The sequence below is a fragment of the Oncorhynchus mykiss genome, unplaced genomic scaffold, assembly GCF_013265735.2.
Source record: "Oncorhynchus mykiss isolate Arlee unplaced genomic scaffold, USDA_OmykA_1.1 un_scaffold_186, whole genome shotgun sequence".
NCBI classification, from domain to species: Eukaryota; Metazoa; Chordata; class Actinopteri; order Salmoniformes; family Salmonidae; genus Oncorhynchus; species Oncorhynchus mykiss.
Window position 1 is genome coordinate 152501 of NW_023493673.1, and position 23148 is coordinate 175648.

Below are 23148 nucleotides of genomic sequence, written 5' to 3' on the forward strand. Positions count from 1 at the left end.
GGACTCATATCTCCCTCACTAGCTTTAAGTACCAGCTGTCAGAGCAGCTCACAGCTCACTGCACTTATTTTGCTCCTTTACACCCCAATATCTCTACTTGCACACTCATCTTCTACACATCTATCACTCCAGTGTTTAATTGCTATTTTGTAATTATTTCCCACTATGGCCTATTTATTGCCTTACCTCCATTATCCTGTATATAGATGTTTTCTACTGTATTATTGACTGTATGTTTGTTTATTCCATGTGTAACTCTGTTGTTTGTGTCGCACTGCTTTGCTTTATCTTGGCCAGGTCGCAGTTGTAAATGAGAACTTGTTATCAACTGGCCTACCTGGTTGCATTTTTAAATGTAAAATTTTTAAAACAGTGGACATTTGACTGATTCTAGTAGGGTTAGGGTTAGGGTTAGGGTTAGGGGTTAGGGGTTAGGGTTAGGGTTAGGGTTAGGGTTAGGGGTTAGGGGTTAGGGTTAGGGGTTAGGGGTTAGGGTTAGGGGTTAGGGGTTAGGGTCGGGTGCTGCAGACGGTTCTACTGCCCTCTCCTATTTGTTGATACATATGTTGAAGAGGGTGGGGCTTTAGCTGCATCCCTGTCTCGACCCCCCGACCCTGTGGAAAGAAATGTTTGTGTTTTTTTTAGCCAATTTTAACCGCTCACTTGTTTGTGTACATGGATTTTACAATGTTGTATGTTTTTCCCCAAAACCACTTTCCATCCATTTGTATAGCAAACTCTCATGCCAATTTGAGTCTAAGGCTTTTTTGAAAATCCACAAAGCATGAGAACACTTTGCCTTGGTTTTGGTTTGTTTGTTTGTCTGTCTTTTAGGGTGTGCAAGTTGAAAATGTGGTCTGTCATACGATAATTTGGTTAAAAGCCAATTTGACATTTGCTCAGTACATCGTCTTCGATGAGAAATGTACGAGTCTGCTGTTAAGGATGGTGCAGAGGATTTTCCAAAGGTTGCTGTTGACGTATTTCCCACGGTAGTTATTGGGGTCAAATTTGTCTCCACTTTTGTGGATTGGGGTGATCAGTCCTTGGTTCCAAATATTGGGGAAGATGCCAGAGCTGAGGATGATGTTAAAGAGTTTAAGTATAGCCAATTGGAATTTGTGGTCTGTATATTTTAAAATTTCCTTTAGGATACCATCAACACCACAGGCCTTTTTGGGTTGGAGGGTTCATATGTTCTCCTGTAGCTCATTCAATGTAATTGGAGAATCCAGTGGGTTCTGGTAGTCTTTAATAGTTGATTCTAAGATTTGTATTTGATCATGTATATGTTTTTGCTGTTTGTTCTTTGTTAGAGAGCCAAATAGATTGGAGAAGTGGTTTACCCATACATCTCCATTTTGGATATATAACTCTTCGTGTTGTTGTTTGTTTAGTGTTTTCCAATTTTCCCAGAAGTGGTTAGAGTCTATGGATTCTTCATATACATTGAGCTGATTTCTGACGTGCTGTTCCTTCTTTTTCTGTAGTGTATTTCTGTATTGTTTTAGTGATTCACCATAGTGAAGGCGTAGACTCAGGTTTTCTGGGTCTCTATGTTTTTGGTTGGACAGGTTTCTAAATTTTTTTCTTAGGTTTTTGCATTCTTCATCAAATCATTTTGTCATTGTGGTTATTTGTCTTAGGTTGTCTGATTTACATTTGTTGATTTATAGGGAAGCTGACAGATGAAATATACTGTTGAGGTTTTCTACTGCCAAGTTTACAACTTCACTATTACAGTGAAACATTTTGTCCAGGAAATTGTCTAGAAGGGATTGAATTTGTTGCTGCCTAATTGTTTTTTGGTAGACTTCCACACTATTTTCCTTCCATTTCTTAATATTATTCAATTCCTTTGACTTTGATGCTTCATGACTGAGCATAGCTCTGTTGAAGTAGCTTGTGATTTTGCTGTGATCTGATAGGGGTGTCAGTGGACTGACTGTGAACGCTCTGAGAGACTCTGGGTTGAGGTCGGTGATAAAGTAGTCTACAGTACTACTGCCAAGAAATGAGCTATAGGTGTACCTACTGAACCATTAAAGCCTCTCTCTCTCTCTCTCTCTTTCAATCTCTCTCAATTCAATTTCATTTCAATTTAAGGGGCTTTATTGGCATGAGAAACACATGTTTACATTACCAAAGCAAGTGAAATAGATGAAATAGTGAAAGTGTAATAAACAATAAAAGGTAACAGTAAACATTACACTCACGTGTACGTCTATGTCTATATACAGTGTTGTAAAGGTATGCAAATAGTTAAAGTACAAAAGGGAAAATAAATCAACATAAATATGGGTTGTATTTACAATGGTGTTTGTTCTTCACTGGTTGACCTTTTCTTGCGGCAACAGGTCATAAATCTCGCTGCTGTGATGGCACACTTTCTCTCTCTCTCTCTCTTTGTCTGTCTCTCTTCTCCAGATTGGAGACATTATCCTGCACAATCCCCCAAATGCAACACACTATGTTACCACACAGCTATAGTCACACAATAACAAAGGGTTTGTTTGTCTGGAAGTGTGTGTGTGGAAGTCATTATGGGTGTACTACAGTTTCTGATCTAAGGACAATACAAAACCCAGATGATGATGAGGCAAACTGAACCGCACTCCTCCTCTTCATATCCTGACAGGAAATACCTCTTCTCCCAGATACCAGTTCACTTTAGGTTAGTGCTATCTGGAATCCTTGTGAACGTCTCTACCCTTAACCCCAACCCTTACCTTAACCATTACTTAAGCGTTTAAATTTTCAACTTCAGTTGGGTGATGTCAGATTTGGGATGTTTCAAGGATCCCATTTAGACTTTTCTATCCACTTTATGAGGTTTGGGGATAATAACTGTAATAATGGACCCCCAGTTTAATGGCAGTCATATAATAATGGACCCCCAGTTTAATGGCAGTCAGATAATAATGGAACCCCAGTTTAATGGTAGTCAGATAATAATGGACCCCCAGTTTAATGGGAACTGTATAATAATGGACCCCCAGTTTAATGGTAGTCAGATAATAATGGACCCCCAGTTTAATGGTAGTCAAATAATAATGGACCCCCAGTTTAATGGGAACTGTATAATAATGGACCCCCAGTTTAATGGTAGTCAGATAATAATGGACCCCCAGTTTAATGGGAACTGTATAATAATTGACCCCCAGTTTAATGGTAGTCAGATAATAATGGACCCCCAGTTTAATGGTAGTCATATAATAATGGACCCCCAGTTTAATGGGAGTAATATAATAATGGACCCCCAGTTTAATGGTCGTCAGATAATAATGGACCCCCAGTTTAATGGTAGTCAGATAATAATGGACCCCCAGTTTAATGGGAGTAATATAATAATGGACCCCCAGTTTAATGGTCGTCAGATAATAATGGACCCCCAGTTTAATGGTAGTCGCACTTGATCTCTTTGATGCAGTCGGCCTTTTCTGATCCTCAGGTCTTCTAGCTGCTCACTGTATTTGGTAGAGTCAATGAACCAAGGCATTCAAAACAGGCAGAGCATTATAGTAACTAACTCAAGGTAGGTCAACCAGCATCCTATTAAACTAAAGCTGCATTTGGTACCCATGACCTTTAACTGTTCATTCCAGGTGAAGCTGGTTAAGAGAACGCCACGAGAGTGCAAATCTGTCATCAAGGCAAAGGGTGGCTACTTTGAATAATCTCAAATAAAAAAAAATATTTTGATTTTTTTAACACTTTTTTTTAGTTACTACATGATTCCATATGTGCTATTTCATAGTTTTGATGTCTTCACTATTATTCTACAATGTAGAAAATAGTTTTTAAAAAATTAAGAAGAAAATTCTTTAACGGGTAGGTGTTGTAAAACGTTTAACCGGTAGTCAACATCCATATGTGATCTCTGTGGAAATATAAACCAACCACCATGCTCTTACCACCTGAGCCACACAGTTCAACGAACCTCTTTTACAAACTTCTCTCTCCTTGACACACTATTCCTGACCGACCTGTATGTTGAGGCGTCCTCTGTGTGCTCCCAGCCCGTAACGTCTCATCGTGGAGGCATGGAGCTGAAAGTCATCAATCTTCAGGGTCTCTAGTCCCATTGGAGGGCATTCTGAAGGAACAAAACCACACGGTTAGTACTGTGAAGGATCTAAACTACATGGTTAGTACTGTGAAGGAACTAAACCACACGGTTAGTACTGTGAAGGATCTAAACTACATGGTCAGTACTGTGAAGGAACTAAACCACATGGTTAGTACTGTGAAGGATCTAAACTACATGGTCAGTACTGTGAAGGAACTAAACCACATGGATAGTACTGTGAAGGATCTAAACTACATGGTTAGTACTGTGAAGGAACTAAACCACATGGTCAGTACTGTGAAGGAACTAAACCACATGGTTAGTACTGTGAAGGAACTAAACCACATGGTTAGTACTGTGAAGGAACTAAACCACATGGTTAGTACTGTGAAGGAACTAAACCATATGGTCAGTACTGTGAAGGAACTAAACCACATGGTCAGTACTGTGAAGGATCTAAACTACATGGTTAGTACTGTGAAGGAACTAAACCACACGGATAGTACTGTGAAGGAACTAAACCACATGGTCAGTACTGTGAAGGAACTAAACCACACGGATAGTACTGTGAAGGAACTAAACCACACGGATAGTACTGTGAAGGAACTAAACCACATGGTTAGTACTCTGGTCTCCAGTCCAATGGGAGGGCATTCTGATTGGTTAGTACTCTGGTCTCCAGTCCAATGGGAGGGCATTCTGATTGGTTAGTACTCTGGTCTCCAGTCCCATGGGAAGGTATTCTGATTGGTTAGTACTGTGGAACCATTATCAGGGCTGACCAATAAAAAGAGGTAGAAGATGAGACGGCTAAGATGCTGGAATGAGAGACACACCAATCAACACACACACACACACACACACACACACACACACACACACACACACACACACACACACACACACACTGTTCACCCACGAGTACGTGGCAAAACACGACTCCATCATCGTTTGTTGACAACCCGACAGTGGTAGTTCTGATCAGTGACGACAATGAGACAGCCTACAGGGAGGAGGTCAGAGACCTGGCAGTGTGTTGTCGGGACAACAACCTCTCCCTCAACATCAGCAGGACCAAGGAGCTGATAGTGGACTGCAGGAAACAGGGGGGGGGGGGGGGGGGGGTGCACGGCCCCCCATCCACATTGACGTGGCTGCAGAGGAGAGGGTCAATAGCTTCAAGAGGACACATCACAGCGACTGAAGCGACTGAAGAAATTTGTCTTGGCCCCTCAGATCTTCAACAACGTCTATAGATGCACCATTGAGAGCATCTGGTCTGGCTGCATCACCGCCTGGTACGGCAACTGCACCGGCCTCAACCATAAGAGGGTGGTGCGGACGGCCCAGTACATCACTGAGAGTGAGCTCCCTGCCCCACAGGATATTTTACACCACGCGTCTCAGGAAGGCCCGGAAGATCGTCAAGGACTCCAGTCAACCGAGCTACGGACTGTTCACTCCGTTACCATCTGGCAAACGGGATCGGAGTGTCGGGTCTCGGACCAACAGGCTCCGAGACAGCTTCTACCAGCAGACCATCAGAATGCTGAACAGATAACCCCAGCTGTCTACCGGCTCAGACCTGCTGTTCATCTGCACCTTAGAGACTATTCACATAGACACACACACACATTCTTCGCTACGGTGTGTGTGTGTGTGTGTGTGTGTGTGTGTGTGTGTGTGTGTGTGTACAGTATATACTATTTATTAAACTGCTTTGCCAAAAAGAAGCTGCCCTACCAAGATAATGCTCTATCAAGACACTGCCCTACCAAGTTACTGCCATACCAGAAACTGCTCTACCAAGTTACTGCCCTACCAAGTTACTGCTCTACCAAGACACTGCCCTATCAAGACACTGCCCTACCAAGACACTGCTCTACCAAGTTACAGCCCTAGCAAGTTACTGCCCTACTAAGTTGCTGCCCTACTAAGTTACTGCCCTACCAAGTTACTGCCCTACCAAGTAACTGCCCTACTAAGTTACTGCCCTACCAAGACACTGCCCTACCAAGTTACTGCCCTACTAAGTTACTGCCCTACCAAGTTACTGCACTACCAAGTTACTGCCCTACCAAGTTACTGCCCTACTAAGCTACTGCCCTACCAAGACACTGCCATACCAGAAACTGCTCTACCAAGTTACTGCTCTACCAAGATACTGCCCTACCAAGACACTGCCCTACCAAGTTACTGCCCTACCAAGTTACTGCCCTACTAAGTTACTGCCCTACCAAGCTACTGCCATACCAGAAACTGCTCTACCAAGTTACTTCCCTACCAAGTTACTGCTCTACCAAGACACTGCCCTACCAAGTTACTGCTCTACCAAGACACTGCCCTACCAAGTTACTGCCCTACCAAGTTACTGCCCTACTAAGTTACTGCACTACCAAGTTACTGCCCTACCAAGTTACTGCCCTACTAAGCTACTGCCCTACCAAGACACTGCCATACCAGAAACTGCTCTACCAAGTTACTGCTCTACCAAGATACTGCCCTACCAAGACACTGCCCTACCAAGTTACTGCCCTACCAAGTTACTGCCCTACTAAGTTACTGCCCTACCAAGCTACTGCCATACCAGAAACTGCTCTACCAAGTTATTTCCCTACCAAGTTACTGCTCTACCAAGACACTGCCCTACCAAGACACTGCCCTACCAAGACACTGCCTTACCAAGACACTGCTCTACCAAGTTACTGCCCTACCAAGTTACTGCCCTACCAAGACACTGCCCTACCAAGACACTGCCTTACCAAGACACTGCCCTACCAAGTTGCTGCCCTACCAAGTTACTGCCCTACCAAGACACTGCTCTACCAAGTTACTGCCCTACCAAGTTACTGCCCTACCAAGACACTGCCCTACCAAGACACTGCCCTACAAAGACACCGCCCTACCAAGACACTGCTCTACCAAGTTACTGCCCTACCAAGACACTACCCTACCAAGACACTGCCCTACCAAGACACTGCCCTACCAAGACACTGCCCTACCAAGTTACTGCCATACCAAGACACTGCCCTACCAAGACACTGCTCTACCAAGTTACTGCTCTACCAAGTTACTGCTCTACCAAGTTACTGCCCTACCAAGACACTGCCCTACCAAGTTACTGCTCTACCAAGTTACTGCTCTACCAAGACACTGCTCTACCAAGACACTGCCCTACCAAGTTACTGCACTACCAAGACACTGCTCTACCAAGTTACTGCCCTACCAAGTTACTGCTCTAGCAAGACACTGCTCTACCAAGACACTGCTCTACCAAGGTACTGCTCTACCAAGACACTGCTCTACCAAGACACTGCTCTACCAAGTTACTGCCCTACCAAGTTACTGCCCAACCAAGACACTGCCCTACCAAGACACTGCCCTACAAAGACACTGCCCTACCAAGACACTGCTCTACCAAGTTACTGCCCTACCAAGACACTGCCCTACCAAGACACTGCCCAACCAAGACACTGCCCTACCAAGACACTGCCCTACCAAGACACTGCCCTACTAAGACACTGCCCTACCAAGTTACTGCCCTACCAAGACACTGCTCTACCAAGTTACTGCCCTACCAAGTTACTGCCCAACCAAGACACTGCCCTACCAAGACACTGCCCTACAAAGACACTGCCCTACCAAGACACTGCTCTACCAAGACACTGCTCTACCAAGTTACTGCCCTACCAAGTTACTGCCCAACCAAGACACTGCCCTACCAAGACACTGCCCTACAAAGACACTGCCCTACCAAGACACTGCTCTACCAAGTTACTGCCCTACCAAGACACTGCCCTACCAAGACACTGCCCAACCAAGACACTGCCCTACCAAGACACTGCCCTACCAAGACACTGCCCCACCAAGACACTGCCCTACTAAGACACTGCCCTACCAAGTTACTGCCCTACCAAGACACTGCTCTACCAAGTTACTGCCCTACCAAGTTACTGCCCAACCAAGACACTGCCCTACCAAGACACTGCCCTACAAAGACACTGCCCTACCAAGACACTGCTCTACCAAGTTACTGCCCTACCAAGACACTGCCCTACCAAGACACTGCCCAACCAAGACACTGCCCTACCAAGACACTGCCCTACCAAGACACTGCCCTACCAAGACACTGCCCTACTAAGACACTGCCCTACCAAGTTACTGCCCTACCAAGACACTGCTCTACCAAGTTACTGCCCTACCAAGTTACTGCCCTACCAAGACACTGCCCTACCAAGACACTGCCCTACAAAGACACTGCCCTACCAAGACACTGCTCTACCAAGTTACTGCCCTACCAAGACACTACCCTACCAAGACACTGCCCTACCAAGACACTGCCTTACCAAGACACTGCCCTACCAAGTTACTGCCATACCAAGTTACTGCCCTACCAAGACACTGCTCTACCAAGTTACTGCCCTACCAAGTTACAGCCCAACCAAGACACTGCCCTACCAAGACACTGCCCTACAAAGACACTGCCCTACCAAGACACTGCTCTACCAAGTTACTGCCCTACCAAGACACTGCCCTACCAAGACACTGCCCAACCAAGACACTGCCCTACCAAGACACTGCCCTACCAAGACACTGCCCTACCAAGACACTGCCCTACAAAGACACTGCTCTACCAAGTTACTGCTCTACCAAGTTACTGCTCTACCAAGTTACTGCCCTACCAAGACACTGCCCTACCAAGTTACTGCTCTACCAAGTTACTGCTCTACCAAGACACTGCTCTAACAAGACACTGCCCTACCAAGTTACTGCTCTACCAAGACACTGCTCTACCAAGTTACTGCCCTACCAAGTTACTGCTCTAGCAAGACACTGCTCTACCAAGACACTGCTCTACCAAGGTACTGCTCTACCAAGACACTGCTCTACCAAGACACTGCTCTACCAAGTTACTGCCCTACCAAGTTACTGCCCAACCAAGACACTGCCCTACCAAGACACTGCCCTACAAAGACACTGCCCTACCAAGACACTGCTCTACCAAGTTACTGCCCTACCAAGACACTGCCCTACCAAGACACTGCCCAACCACGACACTGCCCTACCAAGACACTGCCCTACCAAGACACTGCCCTACCAAGACACTGCTCTACCAAGTTACTGCTCTACCAAGTTACTGCTCTACCAAGTTACTGCCCTACCAAGACACTGCCCTACCAAGTTACTGCTCTACCAAGTTACTGCTCTACCAAGACACTGCTCTACCAAGACACTGCCCTACCAAGTTACTGCTCTACCAAGACACTTCTCTACCAAGTTACTGCCCTACCAAGTTACTGCTCTAGCAAGACACTGCTCTACCAAGACACTGCTCTACCAAGTTACTGCTCTACCAAGAAACTGCTCTACCAAGACACTGCCCTACCAAGTTACTGCCCTACCAAGACACTTCTCTACCAAGACACTGTTTATAGAGATATATATGCTTCACTCACCAGATTAGAGACCATGGGGTGTTTATAGAGATACAGATGCTTCACTCACCAGATTAGAGACCATGGGGTGTTTATAGAGATGCTTCACTCACCAGATTAGAGACCATGGGGTGTTTATAGAGATGCTTCACTCACCAGATTAGAGACCATGGGGTGTTTATAGAGATACTGATGCTTCACTCACCAGATTAGAGACCATCGGGTGTTTATAGAGATACCGATGCTTCACTCACCAGATTAGAGACCATGGGGTGTTTATAGAGATACAGACGCTTCACTCACCAGATTAGAGACCATCGGGTGTTTATAGAGATACAGATGCTTCACTCACCAGATTAGGGACCATTGGGTGTTTATAGAGATACAGATGCTTCACTCACCAGATTAGAGACCATCGGTGTTTATAGAGATACAGATGCTTCACTCACCAGATTAGAGACCATCGGGTGTTTATAGAGATACAGATGCTTCACTCACCAGATTAGAGACCATGGGGTGTTTATAGAGATACTGATGCTTCACTCACCAGATTAGAGACCATCGGTGTTTATAGAGATGCTTCACTCACCAGATTAGAGACCATCAGTGTTTATAGAGATACAGATGCTTCACTCACCAGATTAGAGACCATGGGGTGTTTATAGAGATACAGATGCTTCACTCACCAGATTAGAGACCATTGGTGTTTATAGAGATACAGATGCTTCACTCACCAGATTAGAGACCATGGGGTGTTTATAGAGATACTGATGCTTCACTCACCAGATTAGAGACCATGGGGTGTTTATAGAGATACTGATGCTTCAGTCACCAGATTAGAGACCATGGGGTGTTTATAGAGATACAGATGCTTCACTCACCAGATTAGAGACCATTGGTGTTTATAGAGATACAGATGCTTCACTCACCAGATTAGAGACCATGGGGTGTTTATAGAGATACTGATGCTTCACTCACCAGATTAGAGACCATGGGGTGTTTATAGAGATACAGATGCTTCACTCACCAGATTAGAGACCATTGGTGTTAATAGAGATACAGATGCTTCACTCACCAGATTAGAGACCATGGGGTGTTTATAGAGATACAGATGCTTCACTCACCAGATTAGAGACCATGGGGTGTTTATAGAGATACAGATGCTTCACTCACCAGATTAGGGACCATTGGGTGTTTATAGAGATACAGATGCTTCACTCACCAGATTAGAGACCATGGGGTGTTTATAGAGATACAGATGCTTCACTCACCAGATTAGAGACCATTGGGTGTTTATAGAGATACAGATGCTTCACTCACCAGATTAGAGACCATCGGTGTTTATAGAGATACAGATGCTTCACTCACCAGATTAGAGACCATCGGGTGTTTATAGAGATACAGATGCTTCACTCACCAGATTAGAGACCACAGGGTGTTTATAGAGATGCTTCACTCACCAGATTAGAGACCATGGGGTGTTTATAGAGATACTGATGCTTCACTCACCAGATTAGAGACCATCGGGTGTTTATAGAGATACAGATGCTTCACTCACCAGATTAGAGACCATGGGGTGTTTATAGAGATACAGATGCTTCACTCACCAGATTAGAGACCATGGGGTGTTTATAGAGATACAGATGCTTCACTCACCAGATTAGAGACCATCGCTGTTTATAGAGATATAGATGCTTCACTCACCAGATTAGAGACCATGGGGTGTTTATACAGATGCTTCACTCACCAGATTAGAGACCATGGGGTGTTTATAGAGATATAGATGCTTCACTCACCAGATTAGAGACCATCGGGTGTGATCTGTGATTGTTCCGATCCGTCTCCTAAAGAGTCCTGGAACGAGGTTACGTCACCCAGTGAGACACCCAAAGTTCAAATCAGTGATCTTCTCTAGTGAAAATCAAGATCCGCTTCCTAAATGGCCCTCTAAATCCCTATGAAGTGCACTACTTTTAACCAAGGTCCATAGGGGCCAAGTAGTGCACTATAATAGCGAAAGGGGTCCATTTGGGAAGCTGGCCACCAGATGGTCTAACAGCTTCTTGGTATTCAAACAGAGGAGGAGTGCTGATCTAAGATCAGTTTAGGGCTTTTATATAACAATGACTCTTATATGGACAGGGGTGGGGGACCTGATCTAAGATCAGTTTCGGGTTTTTATATAACAATGACTCTTATATAGACAGGGGTGGGGGTGCAGATCTAAGATCAGTTTAGGGTTTTTATATAACAATGACTCTTATATGAACAGGGGTGGGGGTGCAGATCTAAGATCAGTTTAGGGTTTTTATATAACAATGACTCTAATATGAACAGGGGTGGGGGTGCTGATCTAAGATCAGTTTAGGGTTTTTAATATAACAATAGATACCATTATATAGACAGGGGTGAGGGGGGGACCTGATCCTAGACTACCTCTCTTACTCTGAGATGATTTGTGGATATGGGCCCATGATCGTGATGTTTGGGAGGAGAGAGACCACTCCAAACTAAACCACAGCTCTGGGAGATTTTCAAAGCAGCCATTTCTGCTCGGGCATACGTCTGTTTGTACATGCAGCACGGCCTGCGCATGGTTTCCAATACGCTGCTGTCTCATGGCCAAATCTATTATGTTTGGTACGTCGGTGGAGACAGAGTTGGCTGTCACATACGAACAGGATGACACGCTGAATTAGAAGCAGATGAGCTTTGACTATTGAATTCTGCACTTCCTCAGAAAATGGTATGTGTATCTGTATGAAATGGTATGAGTATCTGTATGGAATGGAATGGAATGGAAAGGAATGGTATGGTATGGTATGGTATGGTATGGAATGGTATGGTATGGTATGGTATGGTATGGTATGGTATGGAATGGTATGGTATGGAATGGTATGAGTATCTGTATGGAATGGAATGGAATGGAATGGTATGGTATGTGTATCTGTATGGAATGGTATGTGTATCTGTATGGAATGGTATGGTATGGAATGAAATGGAATGGTATGGTATGAAATGGAATGGAATGGTATGGTATGAGTATCTGTATGTATCTGTATGGAATGGGATGTGTATCTGTATGGAATAGTATGAGTATCTGTATGGAATGGAATTGTATGAGTATCTGTATGGAATGGAATGGTATGAGTATCTGTATGGAATGGTATTAGTATCTGTATGGAATGGTATGTGTATCTGTATGGAATGGTATGAGTATCTGTATGGAATGGTATGTGTATCTGTATGGAATGGAATGAGTATCTGTATGGAATGGTATGGTATGGTATGAGTATCTGTATGGAATGGAATGGTATGAGTATCTGTATGGAATGGTATGGTATGGTATGAAATGGAATGGTATGGTATGAAATGGAATGGAATGGTATGGTATGAGTATCTGTATGAAATGGTATGGTTTGGAATGGAATGGTATGAGTATCTGTATGGAATGGAATGAGTATCAGTATGGAATAGTATGCTATGGTATGAGTATCTGTATGGAATGGATTGGTATGAGTATCTGTATGGAATGGAATGAGTATCTGTATGGAATGGTATGGTATGGTATGGTATGAGTATCTGTATGGAATGGAATGGTATGAGTATCTGTATGGAATGGAATGAGTATCTGTATGGTATGGTATGTGTATCTGTATGGAATGGTATGTGTATCTGTATGGAATGGTATGTGTATCTGTATGGAATGGTATGTGTATCTGTATGGAATGGTATGTGTATCTGTATGGTATGGTATGTGTATCTGTATGGAATGGAATGAGTATCTGTATGGAATGGTATGAGTATCTGTATGGAATGGTATGTGTATCTGTATGGAATGGGATGTGTATCTGTATGGAATAGTATGAGTATCTGTATGGAATGGAATGGTATGAGTATCTGTATGGAATGGAATGGTATGAGTATCTGTATGGAATGGTATTAGTATCTGTATGGAATGCTATGTGTATCTGTATGGAATGGTATGAGTATCTGTATGGAATGGTATGTGTATCTGTATGGAATGGTATGTGTATCTGTATGGAATGGTATGAGTATCTGTATGGAATGGAATGGTATGTGTATCTGTATGGAATGGAATGGTATGAGTATCTGTATGGAATGGAATGGTATGAGTATCTGTATGGAATGGTATGAGTATCTGTATGGAATGGAATGGTATGAGTATCTGTATGGAATGGTATGAGTATCTGTATGGAATGGAATGGTATGAGTATCTGTATGGAATGGAATGGTATGAGTATCTGTATGGAATGGAATGAGTATCTGTATGGAATGGAATGAGTATCTGTATGGAATGGTATGAGTATCTGTATGGAATGGTATGAGTATCTGTATGGAATGGTATGGTATGAGTATCTGTATGGAATGGAATGGTATGAGTATCTGTATGGAATGGAATGGTATGAGTATCTGTATGGTATGGAATGGTATGAGTATCTGAATGGAATGGAATGGTATGAGTACCTGTATGGAATGGTATGAGTATCTGTATGGAATGGAATGGTATGAGTACCTGTATGGAATGGTATGGTATGAGTATCTGTATGGAATGGAATGAGTATCTGTATGGAAGGGTATGAGTATCTGTATGGAATGGTATGAGTATCTGTATGGAATGGAATGTGTATCTGTATGGAATGGTACGGTATGAGTATCTGTATGGAATGGGTATCTGAGTATCTGTATGGAATGGTATGAGTATCTGTATGGAATGGTATAAGTATCTGTATGGAATGGTATGAGTATCTGTATGGAATGGTATGAGTATCTGTATGGAATGGAATGGTATGAGTATCTGTATGGAATGGTATGAGTATCTGTATGGAATTGGAAAGTCTCTACATATTTGATCAATAACAGGACATTGAGATCCACAACCTCTCTCTGTCTTGCTCACTCCCTCTCTCTACCTGTCTCTCTATCACTACCTGTCTCTCTCTCTACCTGTCTCTCTCTCTACCGGTCTCTCTCTCTCCTTCTCTCTCTCTCTACCTGTCTCTCTCTCTCTACCTGTCTCTCTTTACCTGTCTCTCTCTCTCTCTCTCTCTCTCTACCTGTCTCTCTTTCTACCTGTCGCTCTATCACTCCCTGTCTCTCACTCTACCTGTCTCTTTCTCTACCTGTCTCTCTCTCTCTGCCTGTCTCTCTATCACTACCTGTCTCTCTATCTACCTGTCTCTCTATCTCTACCGGTCTCTCTCTCTCTCTACCTGTCTCTCTCTACCTGTCTCCCTCTCTCTATCTGACTCTCTCTCTCTCTAACTGTCTCTCTCTCTGACCCTGGATCATCCTCCATCATACTCTAACAGGAACAGAGAGACACATAAATCCCCCATATCCTGTGAGATCCAAAGACCACATACTGGTTTGATTAATAGAGATCAGTCCATTTATCCCAGGCAGGCTTTATCAAATAGACTGAAACATTTAATCCTGTACGATAAGAGTCTAATAGCTAAAAGGCCTGCAGTTTACCCACCGGTGGGTCTGACCAATTAGTATGGTATTTACAGTATACAGGAAGGCAGCACCTGTGTTGACCTTCTTATGACCCCGAGTTAACAAACATAACGTGTCTTAATAGGGTGTTGGACCAGAACAGGTAACTACTAACATAACGTGTCTTAATGGCGTGTTGGACCAGAACAGGTAACTACTAACATGACGTGTCTTAATGGGGTGTTGGACCAGAACAGGTAACTACTAACATAACGTGTCTTAATGGGGTGTTGGACCAGAACAGGTAACTACTAACATAACGTGTCTTAATGGGGTGTTGGACCAGAACAGGTAACTACTAACATAACGTGTCTTAATAGGGTGTTGGACCAGAACAGGTAACTACTAACATAACGTGTCTTAATAGGGTGTTGGACCAGAACAGGTAACTACTAACATAACATGTCTTAATAGGGTGTTGGACCAGAACAGGTAACTACTAACATAACGTGTCTTAATAGGGTGTTGGGCCACCAGAACAGGTAACTACTAACATAACGTGTCTTAATGGGGTGTTGGACCAGAACAGGTAACTACTAACATAACGTGTCTTAATAGGGTGTTGGACCAGAACAGGTAACTACTAACATAACGTGTCTTAATAGGGTGTTGAACCAGAACAGGTAACTACTAACATAACGTGTCTTAATGGGGTGTTGGACCAGAACAGGTAACTACTAACATAACGTGTCTTAATGGGGTGTTGGACCAGAACAGGTAACTACTAACATAACGTGTCTTAATGGGGTGTTGGGCCAGAACAGGTAACTACTAACATAACGTGTCTTAATAGGGTGTTGGACCAGAACAGGTAACTACTAACATAACGTGTCTTAATAGGGTGTTGGACCACCAGAACAGGTAACTACTAACATAACGTGTCTTAATAGGATGTTGGACAAGAACAGGTAACTACTAACATAACGTGTCTTAATGGGGTGTTGGACCAGAACAGGTAACTACTAACATAACGTGTCTTAATGGGGTGTTGGACCACCAGAACAGGTAACTACTAACATAACGTGTCTTAATGGGGTGTTGGACCAGAACAGGTAACTACTAACATAACGTGTCTTAATGGGGTGTTGGACCAGAACAGGTAACTACTAACATAACGTGTCTTAATAGGGTATTGGACCAGAACAGGTAACTACTAACATAACGTGTCTTAATAGGGTGTTGGACCACCAGAACAGGTAACTACTAACATAACGTGTCTTAATAGGATGTTGGACCAGAACAGGTAACTACTAACATAACGTGTCTTAATAGGATGTTGGACCAGAACAGGTAACTACTAACATAACGTGTCTTAATGGGGTGTTGGACCAGAACAGGTAACTACTAACATAACGTGTCTTAATAGGGTGTTGGACCAGAACAGGTAACTACTAACATAACGTGTCTTAATAGGGTATTGGACCAAAACAGGTAACTACTAACATAACGTGTCTTAATAGGGTGTTGGACCAGAACAGGTAACTACTAACATAACGTGTCTTAATGGGGTGTTGGGCCACCAGAACAGGTAACTACTAACATAACGTGTCTTAATAGGGTGTTGGACCAGAACAGGTAACTACTAACATAACGTGTCTTAATAGGGTGTTGGATCAGAACAGGTAACTACTAACATAACGTGTCTTAATGGGGTATTGGACCAGAACAGGTAACTACTAACATAACGTGTCTTAATAGGGTGTTGGACCAGAACAGGTAACTACTAACATAACGTGTCTTAATAGGGTATTGGACCAGAACAGGTAACTACTAACATAACGTGTCTTAATAGGGTGTTGGACCACCAGAACAGGTAACTACTAACATAACGTGTCTTAATAGGGTGTTGGACCAGAACAGGTAACTACTAACATAACGTGTCTTAATAGGGTGTTGGACCAGAACAGGTAACTACTAACATAACGTGTCTTAATAGGGTGTTGGACCAGAACAGGTAACTACTAACATAACGTGTCTTAATAGGGTGTTGGACCAGAACAGGTAACTACTAACATAACGTGTCTTAATAGGGTGTTGGGCCACCAGAACAGGTAACTACTAACATAAGGTGTCTTAATAGGGTGTTGGACCAGAACAGGTAACTACTAACATAACGTGTCTTAATAGGGTGTTGGACCAGAACAGGTAACTACTAACATAACGTGTCTTAATAGGGTATTGGACCAGAACAGGTAACTACTAACATAACGTGTCTTAATAGGGTGTTGGACCAGAACAGGTAACTACTAACATAACGTGTCTTAATAGGGTGTTGGACCAGAACAGGTAACTACTAACATAACGTGTCTTAATAGGGTGTTGGACCAGAACAGGTAACTACTAACATAACGTGTCTTAATAGGGTGTTGGACCAGAACAGGTAACTACTAACATAACGTGTCTTAATAGGGTGTTGGACCAGAACAGGTAACTACTAACATAACGTGTCTTAATAGGGTGTTGGACCAGAACAGGTAACTACTAACATAACGTGTCTTAATAGGGTGTTGGACCAGAACAGGTAACTACTAACATAACGTGTCTTAATAGGGTGTTGGACCAGAACAGGTAACTACTAACATAACGTGTCTTAATAGGGTGTTGGGCCAGAACAGGTAACTACTAACATAACGTGTCTTAATAGGGTGTTGGACCACCAGAACAGGTAACTACTAACATAACGTGTCTTAATAGGGTGTTGGACCAGAACAGGTAACTACTAACATAACGTGTCTTAATAGGGTGTTGGGCCAGAACAGGTAACTACTAACATAACGTGTCTTAATAGGGTGTTGGACCAGAACAGGTAACTACTAACATAACGTGTCTTAATAGGGTGTTGGACCAGAACAGGTAACTACTAACATAACGTGTCTTAATAGGGTGTTGGACCAGAACAGGTAACTACTAACATAACGTGTCTTAATAGGGTGTTGGACCAGAACAGGTAACTACTAACATAACGTGTCTTAATAGGGTGTTGGACCACTGAAACAACGTGTCTTAATAGGGTGTTGTGCCAGAACAGGTAACTACTAACATAACGTGTCTTAATAGGGTGTTGGACCAGAACAGGTAACTACTAACATAACGTGTCTTAATAGGGTGTTGGACCAGAACAGGTAACTACTAACATAACGTGTCTTAACAGGGTGTTGGACCAGAACAGGTAACTACTAACATAACGTGTCTTAATGGGGTGTTGGACCAGAACAGGTAACTACTAACATAACGTGTCTTAATGGGGTGTTGGACCAGAACAGGTAACTACTAACATAACGTGTCTTAATAGGGTGTTGGACCAGAACAGGTAACTACTAACATAACGTGTCTTAATAGGGTGTTGGACCAGAACAGGTAACTACTAACATAACGTGTCTTAATGGGGTGTTGGACCAGAACAGGTAACTACTAACATAACGTGTCTTAATAGTGTGTTGGACCAGAACAGGTAACTACTAACATAACGTGTCTTAATAGTGTGTTGGACCAGAACAGGTAACTACTAACATAACGTGTCTTAATAGGGTGTTGGACCAGAACAGGTAACTACTAACATAACGTGTCTTAATAGGGTGTTGGACCAGAACAGGTAACTACTAACATAACGTGTCTTAATAGGGTGTTGGACCAGAACAGGTAACTACTAACATAACGTGTCTTAATAGGGTGTTGGACCACCAGAACAGGTAACTACTAACATAACGTGTCTTAATAGTGTGTTGGACCAGAACAGGTAACTACTAACATAACGTGTATTAATAGGATGTTGGACCAGAACAGGTAACTACTAACATAACGTGTCTTAATAGGGTGTTGGGCCACCAGAACAGGTAACTACTAACATAACGTGTCTTAATAGGGTGTTGGACCAGAACAGGTAACTACTAACATAACGTGTCTTAATAGGGTGTTGGACCACCAGAACAGGTAACTACTAACATAACGTGTCTTAACAGGGTGTTGGACCAGAACAGGTAACTACTAACATAACGTGTCTTAATGGGGTGTTGGACCAGAACAGGTAACTACTAACATAACGTGTCTTAATAGGGTATTGGACCAGAACAGGTAACTACTAACATAACGTGTCTTAATAGGGTGTTGGACCAGAACAGGTAACTACTAACATAACGTGTCTTAATAGGGTGTTGGACCACCAGAACAGGTAACTACTAACATAACGTGTCTTAATAGGGTGTTGGGCCAGAACAGGTAACTACTAACATAACGTGTCTTAATAGGGTGTTTGGCCACCAGAACAGGTAACTACTAACATAACGTGTCTTAATGGGGTGTTGGACCAGAACAGGTAACTACTAACATAACGTGTCTTAATAGTGTGTTGGACCAGAACAGGTAACTACTAACATAACGTGTCTTAATAGTGTGTTGGACCAGAACAGGTAACTACTAACATAACGTGTCTTAATAGGGTGTTGGACCAGAACAGGTAACTACTAACATAACGTGTCTTAATAGGGTGTTGGACCAGAACAGGTAACTACTAACATAACGTGTCTTAATAGGGTGTTGGACCAGAACAGGTAACTACTAACATAACGTGTCTTAATAGGGTGTTGGACCACCAGAACAGGTAACTACTAACATAACGTGTCTTAATAGTGTGTTGGACCAGAACAGGTAACTACTAACATAACGTGTATTAATAGGATGTTGGACCAGAACAGGTAACTACTAACATAACGTGTCTTAATAGGGTGTTGGGCCACCAGAACAGGTAACTACTAACATAACGTGTCTTAATAGGGTGTTGGACCAGAACAGGTAACTACTAACATAACGTGTCTTAATAGGGTGTTGGACCACCAGAACAGGTAACTACTAACATAACGTGTCTTAACAGGGTGTTGGACCAGAACAGGTAACTACTAACATAACGTGTCTTAATGGGGTGTTGGACCAGAACAGGTAACTACTAACATAACGTGTCTTAATAGGGTATTGGACCAGAACAGGTAACTACTAACATAACGTGTCTTAATAGGGTGTTGGACCAGAACAGGTAACTACTAACATAACGTGTCTTAATAGGGTGTTGGACCACCAGAACAGGTAACTACTAACATAACGTGTCTTAATAGGGTGTTGGGCCAGAACAGGTAACTACTAACATAACGTGTCTTAATAGGGTGTTTGGCCACCAGAACAGGTAACTACTAACATAACGTGTCTTAATAGGGTGTTGGACCAGAACAGGTAACTACTAACATAACGTGTCTTAATAGGGTGTTGGACCAGAACAGGTAACTACTAACATAACGTGTCTTAATAGGGTGTTGGACCAGAACAGGTAACTACTAACATAACGTGTCTTAATAGGGTGTTGGACCAGAACAGGTAACTACTAACATAACGTGTCTTAATGGGGTGTTGGACCACCAGCAGCCAGAACAGCTTCAAACCACCTTGACAGAGATTCTACAGGTGTCTGGAACTCTATTGTGACATCATTCTTCCGTGAGAAATTCCATCATTTAGTGTTCCGTTGATGATGGAGGGGAAACGCAGTCTCAGGCGCCGGCTCCAGAATCTCCCATACGGGTTGAGATCTGGTGATTGAGACGACCATGGCTAATGGTTTACATCATTTTGATGCTCATCAAATACCTTCAGTGACCACCAATAGCCTGTGGATGGGGGTATTTCCATCCTATTGGGGGCATAGCCACGGTAGCCAAAATAATGGCCTGCTCAGCATTTTAATACATTACCCTAAGTATGATGGGATGTTAGTTGCTTAATGAACTCAGAAAACACACCTGTGTGGAAGCACCTGTTTCAATATACTTTGTGTCCCCTCATTTACTCAAATGTTTCTATTATGTTGGCTGTTACCTGTACACACACTATTTGTGTCCCAAATGTTGCAAAGTCAAATTCAAATCTGAAATTTTAAAGTGGAAACTTACAAAGTTCAGAAGCCTTTTTTTCTCCTGCAACAGGGTGATCAAATTAAGACGGCACATCTGTAGGGAACACGGTGTCATTTGGGACAAGCCCATACAACACAGTACCTAGACCCAGCGGTGTTTGTTCAGCGTGGCATCAGAACTCATTAGGGTCAACCTGAGCTCTCACAGCAGGCTTAACATCCACACACAGAGAGAGAGAGAGAAAGAGTGAGAGAGAGAGAGAGAGAGAGAGGAGAGAGACAGAGAGAGAGAGAGAGAGAGAGAAAGAGAGAGAGAGAGAGAGAGAGAGAGAGAGAGAGAGAGGCAGAGAGAGAGAGAGAGAGAGAGAGAGAGAGAGAGAAAGAGAGAGAGAGAGAGCATTCCAAACGCCACACTCTTCTCTATGTAGTGCACTATATAGGGTGCCGTTTGGAACATACCAAGAGCACAAGCTAACATGGAAAAACAGAGTACATGCCATCCTGTCGAGCACAAATCAAACTGTTGGCCCCCAAATGGCATCTGATTCTATCTATCCATATTCCCTATGGGCCCTGGTCATATGTACTCTACATCTTCCCTATGGGCCCTGGTCAGAAGTACCCTACATGTTCCCTATGGGCCCTGGTCATTTTGAGGATTAGACATAATCTATGAAGAAGAGAGGGTGTATTTATCTTGTACAGATGTATAAATCCAGGCAAACAGATATCCTCCATATTGTGCAGTCAACAGAAGTCAGAAATAACATTATACATATTCACTTACTTTTGATGATCTTCATCAGAATGCACTCCCAGGAATCCCAGTTCCACAATAAATGTTTTGTTTTGTTCGATAATCTCCATCATTTATGTCCAAATAGCTACTTTTGTTAGCGCGTTTTGTAAACAAATCCAAAAGTCACGAAGAGCTTTCACTAGGAGCAGACGAAATGTCAAAACGTTCCGTTACAGTCCGTAGAAACATGTCAAACGATGTATAGAATCAATCTTTAGGATGTTTTTAACATAAATTGTTCCAACCGGACAATTCCTTTGTCTGTAGAAAAGAAATGGAACACGAGCTACCTCTCATGACTGCGCGTCACGAGCCCGTGGCACTCTGCCAGACCACTGACTCAAACAGCCCTTATGAGCCCCTCCTTTACAGTAGAAGCCTCAAACCAGTTTCTAAAGACTATTGACATCTAGTGGAAGCCTTAGGAAGTGCAACATGACCAATATCCCAATGTATCTTCAATAGGGAATGAGTTCAAAATCGTCCAACCTCAGATCTTCCACAGCCTGGTTGGATTTTTTTCTCAGGTTTTTTGCCTGCCATATGAGTTCTGTTATACTCACAGACATCATTCAAACATTATTCGAAACTTCAGAGTGTTTTCTATCAAAATATACTAATAATATGAATATACTAGCAACTGGGACTGAGTAGCAGGCAGTTTACTCTGGGCACCTCTGGGCACCTTATTCATCCACGCTACTCAATACTGCCCCCAGCCATAAGAAGTTAAATGCTGTTTAAATGTCCTGTGAATTAAATAATATGCAGATTGTCAACATATGAAGTGTAAAAAATATGTTTTTGTTTGTATGATTAAATGCTGTTCAAATGTCCTACGAATGAAATTAAAACGTGTCTATATCACCTTCAAAATGTGAATTGCCGTTAAACCTGTAGAGAAACATAACGGGGATGAATTCCAAATCTGCTTTAAGGAGCTACACATTTGCATGCTGATAATGTTTCTGTAATATTATGTAAAAGTATGTTAAATATAACATTTTCAAAATGTTCTTTAAATATTTGGAGGACCTCCAAGACAAGGTAAAAATGTATATTGCGTGAACATCAATGGAATATTATGTTAAACAATGAAACAGATATGTTATGAACATCATTAAAAAAACATACTTATTTGGAACATTGTGGAACATTGTGCAACGTTGTGGGAATGTTCTGTGTAATCTATGTGAATATCACAAGAATATTCTTGCAACATCCCAGACAACTCCCCCCCCCCCCCAAAAAAAAAAAGATAATAAAATGTTCTGTGAACGATTTGGGTGTTCTGCCAACATTCTTGCAATATTATAGGAATGTCCTTTACAATGGTAACTTAAACATTGTATGACTGAGTATATCTTGTGTTTTGTGAACTTATTTCTTGTAATGTACCGACACTGTTCCCACAACCTAATTAAAT

At 42.6% G+C, this 23148-nt stretch overlaps 1 protein-coding gene across 1 annotated transcript in view; it reads right to left on the reverse strand.

Annotated features, from left to right (window-relative positions):
- The window catches only part of LOC110512492 (inactive carboxypeptidase-like protein X2), a 94799-nt gene that overhangs the window by 53065 nt on the left and 18586 nt on the right, over positions 1–23148 (reverse strand). Inside the window, exon 3 of the mRNA XM_036972614.1 lies at positions 3987–4096. Coding sequence (XP_036828509.1) covers positions 3987–4096 — 110 coding nt within the window. The remainder of the gene's footprint in view (positions 1–3986; positions 4097–23148) is intronic.